This window comes from Drosophila eugracilis, unplaced genomic scaffold (assembly GCF_018153835.1).
Source record: "Drosophila eugracilis isolate 14026-0451.02 unplaced genomic scaffold, ASM1815383v1 contig_1765, whole genome shotgun sequence".
In the NCBI taxonomy this organism is placed as follows: domain Eukaryota; kingdom Metazoa; phylum Arthropoda; class Insecta; order Diptera; family Drosophilidae; genus Drosophila; species Drosophila eugracilis.
In genome coordinates, this window is record NW_024572605.1 from 247,089 (window position 1) to 264,959 (window position 17,871).

General features: G+C 44.4%; 2 protein-coding genes and 1 long non-coding RNA gene across 4 annotated transcripts; 1 reads left to right on the forward strand and 2 right to left on the reverse strand.

Annotated features, from left to right (window-relative positions):
- Nucleotides 1–6,221: 6,221 nt before the first annotated feature.
- LOC108107222 lies at nucleotides 6,222–8,721 on the forward strand. 2 transcript variants are annotated; one of them, XM_017214639.2, is made up of 4 exons: nucleotides 6,222–6,837; nucleotides 7,871–8,062; nucleotides 8,137–8,407; nucleotides 8,470–8,721. In XM_017214639.2, exons 1-4 carry the CDS (start codon nucleotides 6,651–6,653, stop codon nucleotides 8,633–8,635), a joined length of 816 nt encoding a protein of 271 aa, XP_017070128.1. In that variant the 5' UTR covers nucleotides 6,222–6,650; the 3' UTR covers nucleotides 8,636–8,721. The 2 variants fall into 2 exon arrangements, with proteins under 2 accessions (XP_017070128.1, XP_017070127.1); XM_017214638.2 differs by having other exon boundaries at nucleotides 6,222–6,735.
- Nucleotides 8,722–11,323: 2,602 nt separating this feature from the next.
- Nucleotides 11,324–11,840, reverse strand: LOC108107238. The gene is made up of 2 exons (XR_001772431.2): nucleotides 11,774–11,840; nucleotides 11,324–11,716 (listed from the first exon to the last, which is right to left on the reverse strand). It is a non-coding gene; the product is annotated as an uncharacterized LOC108107238 (long non-coding RNA).
- Nucleotides 11,841–14,003: 2,163 nt separating this feature from the next.
- Nucleotides 14,004–15,711, reverse strand: LOC108107207 (ejaculatory bulb-specific protein 1). The gene is made up of 2 exons (XM_017214623.2): nucleotides 15,671–15,711; nucleotides 14,004–15,611 (listed from the first exon to the last, which is right to left on the reverse strand). Exons 1-2 carry the CDS (start codon nucleotides 15,683–15,685, stop codon nucleotides 14,169–14,171), a joined length of 1,458 nt encoding a protein of 485 aa, XP_017070112.1. The 5' UTR covers nucleotides 15,686–15,711; the 3' UTR covers nucleotides 14,004–14,168.
- Between the last annotated feature and the right edge of the window lie 2,160 nt (nucleotides 15,712–17,871).

A 17,871-nucleotide genomic window follows, 5' to 3' on the forward strand; every position in this document is an offset into this window, starting at 1 on the left:
GACCTGAGGCCACGCAGAGGAAAAAAGATGCGTAACAGAAATTAAGCAAAGTCTCAAACCCGAACGAAGCGCAGCATTTAATTTAATTGACAGGTCGCGGACAGTGCCTTTGTCTACACCCCGAGGACTGGCTGGCCCGAGGACTGGCTGGCCCGAGGCCCAGATCCAGTTCTGTGTTTCTCATTAAAAGCGTATTATACGAAGATATGTAGGTGGGTGAGAGTCGCCCGGCCGTCCCAGTAGAATTTTGTCAATTCATTACAAATTATTTGCAATGCAAGGAAAGAAACAGAGGAAAGACACGAAAACCCGAAAAATAAATTGCAAACTCATTCGCTTCGTGAAAATCAAAACTTTTTCATGCGCCGAAGAACTTTATTTAAATTCGATACAAACGCAAAAATACCAAATCAGTCAGGCAAACGCATCGAGAGCCTTCTCCCAAATGCCGCAAAAGTTTCACTTAATGATTTTCCTAGTCGATTTTGCGTGCTTTTCCCCTCTCGGTCCTAGACGGGCCTTGACTTGCCGCTGTTAGCCCTCCGTTTTTATTTAAAGCCAAGTTCTTTCGGCACTTAATTTAAATGTGTCCATGGAGACCCAAAAGCAATTTCGGTTGCTTCTGCCGCAGTTCATCTGCTCTCGGGGAACCCCATACAAATTCAACTTTATTGGAGACAGTTCTGAGTTTATTGATTTTTAGATTATTGAGTAATAATTGAGCAATGCTATGAAAGACTATAAATATTAAGTCACCAGTAAAGACAAGCCCATGCAAAGACTGAGTAGCGTGCATTTATGTATTTATCTTCGTAAATTACCTTTTTGAGCAACTTCTTTGGGCATCCCTCGACGTTTTCAACGCATTCAAATGAAAATCTGAAAGGCAGGCCTTGCACCGAAAGCAGAGCACCCAAAATGAAGCTAATTACAAAAAATGAAAGGGACAATTGCAATTCACTTACTCAAACAAAAAGCACAGCGACACGCGACCACACCCTTCGGAACAAGGGCTAAAAATAAATACCCTAAAAACTGATACGTTGCATCCGCCTTGTGGAGAGGGTATTAAAGAGAGCAGCCTAAAAGGAAAAATTTGATATCCAGCGAGTAGACATGTGCATTAAATGTTTAACATGAATTTTCACTCATTAAAATTGAAACGCAAAGAAAACCCGCAAAAAACACCGCGGGGTTGGCTTGTGTTTTTGGCATAATTTATGCGCATTTACGAATTCAGAATTCGGAGAGAGTGAGTTGGGGAGCTAGAGTGTGGCGAAGTGTTAATTTTGAGAAATGTGGAAAAATGAAAAGCAGGCGACGCGAAAAAAACAGACAGATGAGGCAACGGAGCGTGCGGTTCGTTGACTGCATTCAAGCGTTTCGCACGCGTTATAACGCGCCGCAATAAGTTTGGAGCTGAGGACACTACTTCCCATGGTCCACTAACCGACAATGGGAACGTCGGGCTGAGCGCGGAGTACAGCCGAGGCACAAAGCCAAAGTGCAGACCAAAGGAATGTGACTCGACTACCGATTTGAAAACCGAACTGAACCCATAATTCATATGCGCCACAAAGTCTGCAGCAATCAAATCGGCAATAAATAGGCAGAGTGATGAAACACTGAATACCCTATCCGGTCTAATTGGACCGAAGAAGTCGCTCTGCTCCCTGCTGGCCTTCCAGTCGCAGTGCCTCCTTAGGTGAGGGTACAGGCTCAGTGACTTGGGAGGATTGCTTTCCCCCCGAAAAGTGAACTGAAGCTGCGCTCGTCTCACAAGTCGGGCCTCTCCGACAGTCACAGTACCGGTTGGGTTGCCATCAAACCCCAAACGACATAATTGCAGCCTGTCTGCGGTGGCTAATGCAAACAAACATGGGATTATGAGACTGAGAAGCCCGAACGGAATTGATGATGAAGCTGGCTCCCCGCCTGACCCGTAACAAGTAGCTGGCGAAATGCTAAAAAATTGGGTCTCTACGTGTTGCCACAACAACGCACCGAGGGCAGCGGTCGGGCGATCGGAAGATCGCAAGATCGGGCGATCGATTGCCCAGATCGTGCAGATAGCATTTTATTTGCTCCGCCGCAAATTGAGCTGAACTTAGGGTTGAACTCCCACAGCCTAATGCACTCGGATAGGTCCAAATGCATTAAAACTAGTGCACTTCAATCATGTGCGTTGCGTTTGGCGAATCGATTGGCCACGCTCCAAACCCCAAGCGTTTAACTCACGAGCTGCCCAACTGCGTTTTCCTTTCGGTTGCTCGAAATTATTATTCCACCTTCAACAATTTGGCTCCCGTTTTCGGTATTTGCCGTCATCTCTGCCCAGCATCTCCATCATCATCAATACCACAGCCCCTGTGAAAATTTTTCCTGGGAATTACATACGTGATAGATTGTTTTGTTTCGAAGTTCGAACTGCACTTGGGCCATCTAATCCCTCCGCCAGTTGCTGTGCTGATTGGATTTCCTGCATCTGTGATTGCCATGCTCTGTCTTCATCGCCATCATATGGGACGTGACTGCGTCAAGGCAGTCTTGGATCCGCACAAGAATACATCCTGAGTACGCATGGAAATGAGTTGGTTTCAGTTTTTAACGATAAGTGCAATCAACTTACTGGCTTGAGCATTTGACATGGGCAATATTCAGTGCGTGTTCACCGAATGTGAATTGGATGTTCGACTAAGCTGGCTTCAGGAACTGGGAAATATTAATGTGATTCCATAAAGCAGTCAAGGAGCATCAGGTTAACAAGCTGCAGGGATAACTTCACAAGGCACCCCAGTGGGGACATGACCCCTACTAGAAGATCAACAGGTGGTACCAGGGAACGCTGGCCAGCTCCTACTCAGCCGGACAGTAACACGGATACGATAAAGTCTCTTTCAACCCACATGCTAGCCATCTTGCAAATTGTGTAACAAGCAAACTAAAATGGTGAAATAAGTCTTCCAGGGAGTCCATTACTGGGCCAAGATCTGGAAGTAAATGTTTATAATCGGAAACATAGTGTAGGGAATAAGGCAAGGCAAAGAAGTCGTGATCAATGGCCACGAAGCCACCAGCACATGAGCAATAGATGGCAAAGACCATCTCCTGGTGCCAGACAGAAGACTGACCACCTACAAATTTCTGTTTTCGGGCCCCTCCTCCAGCTTGTTGCAGTTCAATTAAAGTTTTCGCCAATAAATTGTGTTCAGTAAGTCGTTTAATCTAAATTAAGCACCAGTTTCTGGCCCTCAGAGGACTGTCGATAGCCGCTCGACGGCAATCTCCATCAACTGCATCATGTGTCATAAGCAAGTTGTAAGGCACCGACAAAAGCTCAGGTTCAACAAGGGATGGACTCGTGACACCACTGCGGCTACGAGATTTGGTTGGTTTAACAAGTCGCGGTCTGACTTGGAGACTTGCTCTTCACGAGCGTGTCACGCGCCCATCGATAACCTGAAGATCCGGCGTCACAGACGCTCAGATTCAGATTCAGATTCAGATGCAGATGAAGACTCAGTTCCAGTTCTCCGATTTCCCTGAACGACACCACCGAACCAAGCCATCGGCAGGCGCCCGCCTCCTAGTGGCCAAGATTTTGTCTACAAACGTAAGCAATTTTTATGCTCATGTTGTTCGTAATCACCGCAAGCCGCAGGTGGTAAAAGGCGTCGTGGATAACCTCAGCCCGTCCACGTCTGCGGCCAGACCACGGCAGACACCCGAACGCATCTCCCCCAGAGCGGCGCTTCGCTGATTGAATTGCACTAATTGCGAATTAAAGCTCAGCATTTTGAAGGAAACAAATTGCATGAGTTTCAAATTGAATTGCAGAATCTGTGCAATCCTTACACCATTCCGGGCCACCCACTCCCTCTGCCACCCTTGGCAGCTACTAATGAACGCTTCCTACTCCCGTTGCAGCTTGTTTGGCTTTTATTTCGCTTAATTAATTGGCACCGCCAAATGTCTAGAGTTCACAAAAAGTCTATGACTCCGGCCGGGCAAAGCAAGGGCTGTCAACAGCCGATGTGGCGCCCCCTCTTTTTGGCTCTTTGGCTGTTGGGCTGTTGGGCTGTTGGGCTGCTCGGCTGTTTGGCTGGAGCTACGAAAGGCAAAGAAGCCGAAAGTCAAGTGTCCTTAGAGAATATATGGCTGCATATTGCAATTCTTTCATTTTTCGGCAGTTTCATCCAAAAAAGAACAAACTAATTTTTGTTCTTCCGACTTGTTGTTCTCATATTTTTCATTTTCAGATACGCGATGAAGTGGCTGGCTGGTGCAGGGGCTGCCAGAATAACCTTTTACATGTTGCTCATGCAAGAGGGTTAATTATAACCCCAAATGATTGCTAACGAAGGATGGTTCAAGCGGAATTCAAGGGGATATTTTTTCGAAACCTCCAGCTATGTTAAAGTGGCTTGAAACTCAGCCACAGCCGGACGAAAATCGTTTTCATAAAACAACTTAATACGTAGAATAAGACTATACCCAGAACCTCTGAGTAAATGTCCTTCTGTAAAAATTTAATGTTTTCTGTTGGAAAAGTTGATAAATCTAATCGGCGGCTTTCGTTTTCGAATCAAGCATGCATAGCCTTTCGAAATCTGGTTCAGACTCAGCAGCGATTTTCAAATTTTCACATGCGAATTATCAAGTGGACTTTCCCCTCAGCGTCTGCAACGCCCTACTCCCTCCTTGGGCCTACCGAGATCGGAAAACCATCCGTTGCACAGCGAAAGATACGAGGTTTGAGTGATTGATAGCATGTTATGAGTGAACATGGTATTATTAGGCCACAAGATGCTACCAAACAATAGCAGCATCGGATAAGGAGAGCCTGCTGCAGCCGAATGTTTGCTCACGACTTCAGCGGAGGCCCCTGAGGGCTTTTTTGACATATTTGCCAAAAGTGGAAAATTGTGCAAGAGAAATTGAGTTCACATGATTTACGTGCAGATTTTCCGGCTAAAAATATCGTTGATTGTCATGCTCTGGCTGCCGTTCGGGGTGGTCATAGCAGCCATGCCAGCTTCACAAATCAATTTTTGATTGTTCCGCTGAAGATAATCACATATCCGAGGTCCAGGCTTGTTAGCCGCTTTCAGATGGCGCCAGTCTTTATTCCTTGGCCGAATCTGTTAGATATATCGATATCACCTCTAATTTACTTAAACATACCAGGGCTGTTAGGTCAAGAGCAAGAAACCAAACGGCTGCTGACTGAAATTATTCTATGTCGTTCGATTCATAAGCACTTCAGTCGTGTTGACATACAAAACATCATAGAAACGATGATCAAATCTGCTCAGTCATTCGACCAACCAGTTCGCAAGAACAAAATTGGTAAGTCGGCAAGGCAGACAAAGTAAACCTGAAATAAATTGGGTGGGTAAACAAGCCGTCAGCTGAGAAATGTCTTCAGGCAATGAAAGTTTGCTCTTGCTCATTGATACATTTTATAAAGATCGAGTTCTATGAGCAGGCTGCGGTAATTATACCAAGTCGAAGGAAATATTTCTCATAGATCGTTAGAACTAAGTCGTAAGATTTCGCTACCACACATTTGAAGCATAAACAGAGAAAGAGATTTCGAAAAGTGCTAAGGCCAACAACGATCAAAACACCATTTAAGGTAACAAGTTAATTAAAATTGTATAAATTTTCTTGCCGGGCTGCACCTAACTGATCCCGTGGCTAAAAGTGAGAGTCTTGAGTCTCCCTGTAAGCAGCAGATAAAGACGATCTGAGAGAAATTATAACAGAGCTCCGACGAATCGCCAAGCTCATGAAGATAACTATGCATAAAATACTGGTTTTTCTCTTCGTTAAAGTCGAAACATAATACTAAAGACACAGCTCACCGAAAACCGTATACCCTGGACGAACGTAATTCGTTTTTATTACTTCTTAAGATGTACCATTAAGTCTGTTTACCTTAGTTATAGTTAAGTCAGGCCCACTCAAATGAGGGACTGCCCAAAAGGTTGCACTTTATAGTCATTATTAGCAAGGGATAGCAGGCTCTTTATGATAGTCAACATTCAGCTTCAAAGGGTAAAAATGTCTTTTTAAAGAGTCGCACAGGCAGCCGACTTTGACGCACTTCGTACTTGTCATCGTCGTCTGGGGCCCGTCTCTGGCTCCGACGGTGTGTTTTGGGTACGAGCTGGTGGAGCTGTCGATGGCCAATACTTGATCGCCTGGCGTCTGTTGGCCCGCTCGCTTAGCATGCGCATGCGCTACCGTTTTCTTGGCCAGTTGTATTTTGGCCATTAGCACGTACGGAGTTGCGCCCGCGCCTTGAGTCTGCGCCAAGTGTGAAAAACATATAAATGCGAGTAAACGCAACTCAACTTTATATAAACTAAAATTGAAGTTGGTGTTTAACACACTTTCGTCGCTTTTTGCACGAAAGCGAAAGTTGCGTGTCTTAGTCGGGTTTATTACTTGGTGTTTACGAATCTCAATACTAAACCACAAAGGAAAGGCCGAAGATAAAGCCGATCACTGTACAAGCTGCCTTAAACATTTGTCAATACAACAAAGATCGTGAAATACCCGACAACAAAGCAGGTCAAAAGCAATAACCTTCTTTCAATTACGTGTTCTGATCGGATCGACGCACCAAGCTTCCCAACGCCAAGATGCCAGCAGCCAGCTCACATCCACGTCTGTTCTTCTACTTACTATGTGCCGCCTCACTTCTAGCCGTCTCCAAATCGGACACCGGTAGTACCAAAAACTCCTATTTCATGTCTTACTTTTACTATTTAGTTATTAACTTTATTAACCCCTTCGCAATGCCGATATTCTATCGGTTTGTAAAGGTGTGTCTCACGTGATCCGCTGTACAGAATGTGCAATAGTTTTGGGCTATTCTCGATTATCGAATTTAAGAACTACTAATGTATATATTAGCCAACTTGTAAATACTTAAGGATTTAAAGTCAGAGATGGTTTCAAGGAATATTAATATGATATAAGGTTGTGATAATAATATAAGCTACTGCGCCCTTAAACTGTACAATAAAAAGCATTACTTTGTATATTTGTGATGGTGTTTTACAATTCTTAAGCAGTTAATTCCCTTAAAAAGCCGGCGTGGTATTAAGTACTTTTCGTATGACTAACTATTCTAAGGTATTGGTATTTTATGTGCTATTTTAAATGGGCAGCTATGAACAAAACGGTTAGCCTTGAGGGAACAAGTTGACATTTAACTGAGCCAATTAAGTATTGTACAATTGTCGCAAGTTACAAGAGGAGACGTGCTTCCAATTCAATACCGGGTTTGACTGAGTTTTAACAACGCCTCGCCAGTTTTGGAAAGCCTTAAACTTAAAGTGGTAAAGCTGTGTAAAGAGAGACTTTTCAAACGGTACCACTTTTTGGTTTCTCTCTGCCGACGTTCTCCTGTCCATGATCTTGACCACCTAGCGCTCAATATGACCAACTCGTTTAAGCTGTTCCGTCGGTTTCATTGACATCAAAATTTGCCCGTATCTTCGGCGCAGGCAACTCGTTTGTACACTCAAGGTTAATAGTTGAAACTGTTAGACGATCGCCGCGATCGTCTCTTGGCTAGCCGGCTACGTCAGTTGCCCTGACGCGGAACTGATTAACATAAAACGCGGAAGTTCGTTGAGGATGATTGGGCAAAGTTTGTTTGTTTATATTTCTGTTACTTTTTTGTGCGTCTTTGCATTGGCATCGAGAGACTTGAGCTACTAATCTCGATTCAAGAAGGAAGTATTTGGTGAAAGAACGTAGTGTTATGTTTAAAGAAACTGTGTTATCAATCAACGGGAGGTTGAAGTCCCAGCACCATTATTTGTTCTGCTGCTCAATCTAATGATTCCCGTAGTGCCGTTACATCCGCCGACCGAAGATTTGGCATATGACGCTGCTCTGCAGCTGGGCTTGCTTAACCACCGCCTTAACCTACTAAGCCACGAGGAAGAGGCCAGGCAACTCAGTTTGCAGAACATAACCCTAGGCAACCTCGTGAACCGCATACCCTGTAGCTGCGACACCGGACTGTGCAAGTGCTGTGCTGGTAAGTTTACATCATCTATGTGACTAGAACTGGAGTCTCGGGAGCGCGGAATCAATATCTATGTCTGATTCTAGGTTTCCTCTCGGTGATTGGCATGAACAGTTGCACAGAAGTCGCGTATCGTCCTGAAGAATTTTCATTCGAGTTGCGAATGCGCGTTAACAACAATATCTGGTTCCGTCAAAAGGTATCCGGCCAGAATCCCCCTCCGTTTTGCTTCCGGCCTCCGCGATTTAGCTTCGCTAAGGCCTGCATCCAGTTCCATGATATTTGGTTTGTCGGGCGCAACATGCACGTCTGCATGTACATGTCCGGGGAATTTCAGGGCTTTGAGCTGTTCGAGAGGTAAGATCCACGGCTGTGAGAGCCGAGCCGACTTTTATGACACTCCGTCTGTTCGATTTCAGAAACTTCGACTGCCTCCTGTTTGGTGATCACGGCGTTAAGATCGTTCCCCCAGAGCAAGGCTACCCGGTGCGACCGAACGATGTCGACATCGATGATGGAGACGATGAGATCGAGGACTACGATGAGAATGTAGTCCGCAGTTTAGCGGAGAAGATGGTCGGTTAGCTACTTATACGACGCTTAGATGTACTTATTTATTTGTAAATTTAACACTCAATCACTTGACAAAGTAACATAAACAAAGCCCCTTAATATAATGGCCAATAACGATGTACTTGTCTGCCAAATGACTTGGGCGAGAAATCCCACCTGTGTGGATGCTGCCTGCCAAAGTTCAAGTGCAAAAACTGCAAAATGACGTGCTCCTTTCGCTTCTGCCTCAATCCCTCCCTCTCAATGGCACTTGCAGTCGCCCATTGAAACACAAAAAAGGGGAAATCAACACAGCCAACAATTTGTAAAGGATAATGCAACCTTAGGCTGCATCTGCACCGCATGTGCAACACCTCGGGCAGTGGGACGGGGCAGGGCGTCCCTTCGCATTGAAATGCATATGCACAAGCACGTTGACTGTTGCACTCCGTTTGACTCGCAGTTGACTGTAATAAAGGACTTTCAGGCTGCAAGGATGCAGTCCGCAGTGGTAGCTGCAGCAACAGGACAACCGACAGCTAAGGGAGGGGCAGAGTATTATTTCGCACTTGACTGCTCTGAATGCCAGTTGAGCTTCAGTCAAGTGGTGTGCCATAAAAGCGTATTTTCACGGCACATGAGGACATGGCCTGGGCAGGTGCATTCAGATGGCATGCAAATGGAAAGCGATGTCAGAGGAGCATTGCATCTGAAGTAGGAGAGTACGATATGAGGACTCTTTGTTGTTGGCTTTTTAAGTAGCCTAAACCGGACACTGATTGTTGATCCTGTTAATAGCCAGAATAATAGTAACTTAATATCCGATTAAATAACAATAAAATAACCCCTGGTCAAGGCACAAAGGTGTGACCCGCAAACTGACCAGCCCTGACCAGCCCCTCCAACAAGCCTAATTTAAAATGCAAATGCGAGTGAGGGCTCATAAAATGCATTTAGCGCTGTAATTGATTTGTTTACACTGCGGACACGCGACACTCACACATGAAGCTGACCATCCTGCTGACCAGCCCCTGTCCAACCACTCGGCACAAGCAGATACGGATACTGACCGACAGGGAAGTTCGCAAGGGGGAGGGGCGGTCGGCTGGACAGGACGACCCTCTTTGTTCACTGTTGATTGTCTGTTACCCAGCGCAACAGGTCTGGACTCAAATCACTTAGGGCATTGGTCAGTTGATGCGATTTTCCACGATACCGCCTTTCCTCGGTGCTGGCCCGTTCCCTGAGGTCAATTATGTTATTTCCGGTTTCATGTGGTCAGCAGGGGAAAAATATTTATATCACGGTCAAGTTGTTAGATCCGTGGCGAAATGAACCCCAGGCAGAGAACCGGATTGAATGTTATTACTTCGTCATTGCCATCGTCGGATTACGCAATAAAAATAGATACAGGATGGTAATTGAATAGAACTCGCTCTCCCATGCCGTTTCGAAGGCTATTGGCATATGCATACCCATTATCCAGACACGTATGCCGTCTGCCGGGAAAATTGTTTTTCTTTAAGTTAGAGACGAGACTTTTTCTTCTTTCCACGAAAAAAAGGAAAATGGAAAGCAGAAAACTACCCCCATAAGTAATTAAAATTCTCGGTCGCTTGGCCCAGACGAAGACGGTGGCCACCTCCACCTATAAGCGAATGTTAATCAAAGCAGAATATAGAAAAATACATGGACAGAGACGCTGTTCTTAGGGTTTAATTTCTTTTACATATTTATATTTGGCTTGGAGCGGGGTGGGGGTGAAATTGGAGGCCTTGAGTTCTTGAAGAACGATGTGCAACATTCTCATCGCGTACAAAGGGAACTTTTTCTTTAATTCCAAATAATGGCATGTATTATTTTGGTTTTGCAAGTCACAGAATCAGAAACGGACAGAATTAAATCTGGACGTGTTAGCGATGCTTCGTAGATTGATATAGAATACGGCGTAGTTATCTTTTCAGATAACTCCCTTTCAGCAGAAATTATATTTTTAAACATTGAATCCAATTAGAAGGGCAATTTGAATTGGCATCTGTAAAACATCTTAAACATCTACTTTAGCTTATCGATAATGTCTTTCTTTCTCGCAAAACCTTGAAAGCAATCTCAAAAACTGATTCCTTCTAATAAGTATTACCAAAAAATGTTCCCAAACAAAGAACTGCAGAGGAGATACGCAGAATGAAATCGAAAGGATACGCACACAAGCACGAGAGCCAATACAAGTGCGCGTACATACACAGACACCGAGTCGCGTACATAGACGCGATTTTCATGCGTGATGAGCGGGAAATTTCCCCTTTTCTGGCTGTACATAAGCTACTACATAGGTAAAGGAGCGAAGGCTTTCCAATTTCGGGGTGGTAATGCTTCCAAAGGGTTAAAATCTGTGCCTTCGAAAGCGAAAACATGCGTGAGCCCGTGGTACCAGTGTGTGTGTGTGTTTGTAATAACAGCGTTGCCAGCCTGTCGGAGGAATTACAAAGGAAGTCGAAGAAGAAGAAGACTAAACAAAGTCATTTACATAACTAACGAAGTGGGTGAACAAAGCTGGAGGTCTGGGGACGAGAGCTCTAACAAACAGCGGCGGGGATGGGAGGGGGCGTTAATGGTTTGCGGTTGTCGTCTCAAAAAGTGGGAATGCCCGCCAACTCACATCTTACCTTCACGACACATTCCCTATTCAAAGGATTTCCTGCGCAAAACGCGTAGACGCCATAATGTTCTCAAATCCTTCACAGGCTTTTCTTTATTTTCCACTTTTCCTCAGGCTTCTGCATTACAACCGACTCTTCACCAATTAGCGTTCCTACACTTTACAGCTTCAATTCGCTTTACTAGATTTAAGTTTCATATTAATATTCACATTTACATTTTTGTTTTCAAACAGACTGATCACAGCCCATAACAAAATGCAGAAGACTTGATCTCCAGCCGGAGAACTCAACGACCAAAGCCAAAAGAAAATCCGCTCCAAGGGGTTCTTATTCCAAATGAAGTGGAAGGATTATTTAAACCAAAGGTGTTGGATCCGCCGAGTGCGTGAATTAGCCGGTCAATGTCACCGAAAGCACTGCCTGCCAGCAAAGACAGAAGACAGAAGGCTAGAATCTGCAAGGTAAAGGTACATTTCAGATTTCACGACTCTAGTTGAAAGATTTTACTCACAAATAGTCGGGACATCCTGCAGAGTTGGTTGAGTGACTTTCCTGATATCACGTTGGCAAATAATGTCACATTCTTTCCAACTTTCGTTTATATAGAAAATATCTTAGAACTTGCAGATTGGAAACATGCAAATGTAAATCGTAAAAATTTAAACAGCTTTCTATTTCAGGGAGCGACCCGAGGCTAATTTCATAGCTTTGTAGTCCATTAATATTTTAATCTCGCTTTCGCAATTACTAATTTCATAGATAATAGGTGAGTGCGGGCTTGTATCAAACTAAGTTCCGTAAAGAATTGTGAAGCGTAGACTTTTGGACCGGATTGGATGGCTTATATTTTACCTGTATCGAAATGACACGTGTGTCCCAAACACAAGGTCTGTTTAAGAAAGGCAAATGTAAATTTTTCTGAAAAAATCCTAAACTTCACTTTGTGACTTTCAAAGCAGTCCTTCCTTCAAGTTCTTTCCTCGTTGAGTTTACAAACATGTTCTTATGTTCCCTCAAAAACCTTCACATTCGCCCGAAATTGGCATCCTTTTTGGCCATGGTGTGCAGGGCTCTTCCAATTGGGTCGAGAGATCCCCCTTTTAAGCACATTTGGATGACCGAAAACGATACTCATGCGAAGGGATTTGGTGAAAATGCACCTCTAACTAGTATGTCTCCCACTTAAACATAGATAGATCTGTAGACATGCCAACATAACAAAAGATAACAAATCGATCATCGAACGTAAACCTTACTTTCCAAACTGCCCTCTAGTGCATTCCTAATATTGGAACTACCGTAAGCTATCTTCTATGTATGTTACAAGTTATTGGTATCAAGAGTTTTTCCCAAGAAATTACATTTAAATGGAGGACTTTAAAATCGATTATAAAACGTATTTTGCAATTGGTTTATTTATACTTTTTATTGTCGAATCAGCGCTGATTGACTACAAGAAACGCAGGTGCGACCATATCAATAGTATCCAAAAGTAAACGGATTGTGTGGGACAAATCTGTGGAAAGAAATGGGAATATCCACCCTAGCACCCCCTCCCGCACGCCTGCCGGTAATGGCTTCGACCAGCCGATCGATATTAGCAAGAGCACTACCAGCCATCACGGCCAAAGTAATCATAAGCACCTGTAATGCAATCGTGATTGAAGATGTGTAGTTCTTATTGTTTGAAAACACTTACAAAGAGACGAATCATCATAGAGACAGAAGCCAGAGTCTGCGGAAAAGACGTTCAACAGATGCTAGCAACAGCACCCGAGCTTAGGCTTATATATAGTACGATTTCCACATTTAAATGCAGATTAAAAATATGGAAATGCAAATCGCACAACTGTAACGAGTTTTCATTGCACACAGAAGGTTACTTTTATTTTCATGCCTCAGTAGCTTTTTAAGGTTTCGTTATTATTTATTTATGGTCCTCAAAGTTATATAATTTATTAAAATTTAGCCAACTTTGACACTTGCGAGTGGAGAGAACGTGGAAGTCAGCGTCTAAGCCAGCACTTCAATTTGCAAAAGAATTAAGTGCAAGGCTTTTTAAAATATTTCTTTAAGGTTATATATTATATATTGATCGGTTGAAAAGGTCGAAACAGGTCGAAGGAAGCTTTTTGACCCTATGAAGTAGGAGGGGTCAAGCTGGGTCGAGCCAAGTCCGTCTGTCCGCAATGTATTGAGATTAAGCAAGCATACTCTGGAGATGCTTTGAGCACAGCCTAATGTGGTTTTAGCAGCTGGCCACACCCACTCTCACGCCCACAAGCCACGAAAATCATAGATTTACAAATACCCCTTTCGAGTCGAAAAAATTTTCATTTTATAGGAACATTTAGAATATAATGCCTACTTGGTCTGTTATGGGTTATACTTTAGAATCAGATAGCGGCAGTCACAGTGTCCATTTCTGCCAGCATAACTTAGAATTCGGTTAACAGGTTAACGGGTACCTGATAGCTCCAATACCCGACTTAAGCATTCTTCCTTGGTTATTAGAACATTGATTGTAAGGCTTAACCTTGACTTGATTAGATTTTTGCGAGTTCTCTTTGCACACTTTTCCAAAACCATTTCAATCATTACAATTAACATATTGATTCAAATAGGATTATATTATAATGGATGTAGAGTAGCACGCAAGTAGTATAAAATAGATCCTTTGATAGATATCCTGTTTCATAGAACAGCACCTGAGAACCCTGACCCTATTCAAAGTGCAAATATTTTGGAATGCTGCTTACTTTATTAATGGGTATTAGAATTACAAGGCTTGGCCAAGACACATGTTACTTTTACCCCGACACTGGTCGTTACTTAACACTAAGAACTAAGACTAGGCGTTAGAGTGCCAGATCCGATTTTGAATTGCATTAGTCGATTCCTTGGTGCTAGCCCAAGAGGGGGAACATTTGCCGTAATAGGCCTTTCGGTGATGGGAACAGGGCATCGAAATCCACGCTGATTGATCCTTGCAGGTTTCGGTGTGACGGAGGGTGGGGGGACGGGAATCCAAAAAGGTGTCCCACTCCTTCAAAAAAGTTCCCGATTGGGGTGAAGATTCCGAAGGGGTTCCACGGGAAAGCTAGTATTCCTGTTCCAAAAAATCCAGGTGCAGCGAATATTCCGGTATCAAAGAACCCGCCGAACCCGAAGGGGCCTCCACTCCCCTCTCTGCCTCCGGGCGGGAAGCCAATCTGAATTCGCTGCCATGGATTGCCTCCACCTTCAGACCCCGGAGGTCCGGCTCCACCTCCACTTCCCGGTGGTCCGAATTCAGGCCCCCCAGGTCCCATTCCACCCGGAGGTCCACCTCCTGGCCCCTGAGGTCCATTTCCACCTTGGGGCCCCGCAGGTCCGCCTCCATCGTCAGTTCCCGGAGGTCCGCCTCCAGACGGATTGTCATTTACCCCAGGTCTTGGGAATATGAGGTCAAATGGAAGGCGAAATATTCTCAACCAGGGCTCCAATAGATCTCCTAGAAAAGGTATCCCTAGAAAACTTCCATCCGATGAAGGTTGATCTGAGGGTGATCCACCTGGGCTTGGTCTACCTGGGGAACTTCCATCCTGGGAAGGTCCATCTGGATACGGTCCATTCGGACCGGGTCCGCCCTGTGGAAATCCATTCTGGTCGGGTCCGCCCTGTGGAAATCCATTCTGGTCGGGTCCGCCTTGTGGAAATCCATTCTGGTCGGGTCCGCCCTGTGGAAATCCATTCTGGCCGGGTCCACCTGGTGGAAATCCATTCTGGCCGGGTCCGCCGTTGGGAAATCCGCCCGGTGGAAATCCATTCGGGAATGATCCATCCGGTAGTGGTCCGTTTGGACCAGGACCACCAGGAGAACCAGGACGACCAGAAGGACCAGGACCACCAGGTAGCCATGGTGGCCATTGTTGGGGATTCGGCCCATAAAGACGACTTAATGCAATAAGCAGAGGTAACCCTGTAGGATAATCAAATCCTGGAACGCCTGGTAGTGCTGGAGGATCCTTGTTTCGTCTGTTCTTAATTATAGTGATCAGGTCGCTGCCCTGGGCAACTCCTGCTTCAACCGAACTGTATCCAGGGGGGAAGACACGACCTCTGGCCAATAGTTTGGCTGCTTGTAAAGCGGCAGCCGCTGATATGACGGCTGGACTGTTAGGTGGGTAGATAGGACCGTTTATTCCTCGAATTCCTCCCGGATTTGCTCCAAAGAGCACATCTAAGTAGCGCAGAGGTGCCAACTTGGCGTCCGCCAAGCCCTGTATGGCAGATTGGCCCTGGCGGGCCAGCTCACTGATGACAGCATGTGAGCTGCCACAGAACAGGATCAGCGAAAGAACGAGAATCTGTAGGTGGTACAAGCAGAGTTAGTGTTTTTCGGGGAAAACTCTGTAAAGATTGTTACCAATTGTCGCCCCATGGCCCAAACTCCTTACAACTGATGTTCTGCCTCTCGAAAGTCTTGTTTTTATAGCGGCTGTGCATGCTAATTAGAATTTAGATGGGAATTTTAATGCATTCCGAGTTCAGACAGAAGACCAGCTGCCAGTTTATAGTACCGTGGGGAATTGTAAAGATAGGTCGAAATAGATGCAGTTCTATTCCAAAACTAAGAAGTGTGTTTTTAATTCATGATAGTAAAGATCTCCCAGCTGGGTCAGGTCTTAACTTCAAAGAGCGCATTCTTAAAAAATCAAATGTGTTCGTACTATGTGTCGATTGTCTTACGTTTTGATAATGACAATATCAGAGAATAGAGTTTGACGAAACGAGCAAAGATAGTCTTAATTCTAAACTGAATATAAGTAGATAAGTAACTGTTGTTAAAACATAGTAGTTATTTTTGGCAAAACGCTACTCACTGGTGCTGCAGTCCCCAGCAAAGTGTCAAGTTTGCTTGAAGATAATATTTACAAGCTCCTTGGCACTTTAAAGGATGCTTCACAGCACACGGCAACCAAATGAAAAGAAAAACATAAAACCAAATCGAAGAGAACGAAGGTAAACAGGAGGATTGCTATTTGACTGGGTGGTGGGTTTTTGGGTTGCTTTTCTAAGGAATTTCACTTTCATGCAGAACAGGAGGGTGGATGGACCTTTAAGAAGCAGAATACGAATTCAAAGAAGTGACACCCAAAGTTTAGAGTTGAAGTATTTGAATACTTCGCTGCGAAAACCATCTCGAGGCACTACCCCTCTTTTGGTAAGCGCGAACACCTTTCAATAAGAAGCCAGGAGCCAAAAATTTAAAACTGCATCATTCAAATCTGTTTTTATTGGCGCGCCCTCGGGGGTGCAGGATGTGTTGTCCTTTGGGTTTTCCATTCCAATATCCGCCGGTGATAAGTTGAATTATTGACAAAAGTCAGTAACAGCGACGAGGACAGCTTCGGTCGATGTCCAGCCCTTGGTGTTTGCGATGTCCTTCTCCGCTGTCGGCACTTCGCCCCATCTCTGGCTTTCTGTCGGCCGTTGATTCGATTTTGGTCTTTGGGGTCGCCATGCCGCCCGCATCAAAGGAAGCCGTGATATCTTTTATCTGATAATATTTTTTATTCGCTGTGGATTTTTATTGGCTTTAATTTATGCTGATTGACATAGTAATGTAGCAATGTAGGTTTGTTTATCTTGAATATGGACGCTCTTTCATTAACCAGGTCATTTTGGGCAAAGCATTTGCTAAGCAAAATTGCCATAAACATTCTTATTCTTTAAGATTGTCAACACAACTTTCTTTTCAGTTTGGCTGAAATGTGTCTCTTGAAATCTATCCGATAACTGGTTATATTTCCGTTTCGGGCCAACTAATTGAATCCGACCCAGCGTTCGGCCACACAAATATATCATAAATGTCAACCCATTAGGCCTTCTGGCGGCGGATGATGGCCAAAGTGCGAGAATGCGTGTCGTATGTAAATTAATACAAATGGAGAAGCGGGATAATTTTGGCAAGAGAGCCAAACATGCAAAGGACATCAAAAGGGCACACGCAATAGTTTGAGTTCGAGTTCGAGCCCGGGTCCTCAAGTGCTAATAAACTACATGCACATTCCGAATGCGCGTTAATAATTTATGTGGGCTAATAGACGACAAGATAAACATCATATGCAGGGAATCCATGTCCTGCCGGCTACCTATCTGAATATTTATCTATAGTGGCTTCGGCTGGAAGGGCTCGAAGGGCTGCCAGGGTGTCACTACCCGCTGGGTCTGTGTCGTCACAACCCTTTATCCTCGCAATAGGCCAAAATATATGGGGTCTTTTTATTGTCCTTTCGACCACCGACCAGTCCAACCGCCGTAAATTTATATCGACCTTGATTATCAGACCAGGCGATACTATTGATACTATTCATGTAATCAAGGTAAACATTTCAGTTCTCCTCCACACCAATTTGCTTCCTTGTTTGCACATCAACGTGGCACACACACGAAATGTGCTTTCAGTGTCTCTGAAATTTAATTAACAAAAGGGTCAACTGTCGCGTGTAGGCGGCGTCCCTTACCCCCTTTGAGAACAAATAATATTTTTGATTAATTTATGAATTTTCGTGTGAAAGTCTTTGTTTTCTGTATTTATTTATGCCCTCATGGATCAGCATTGCG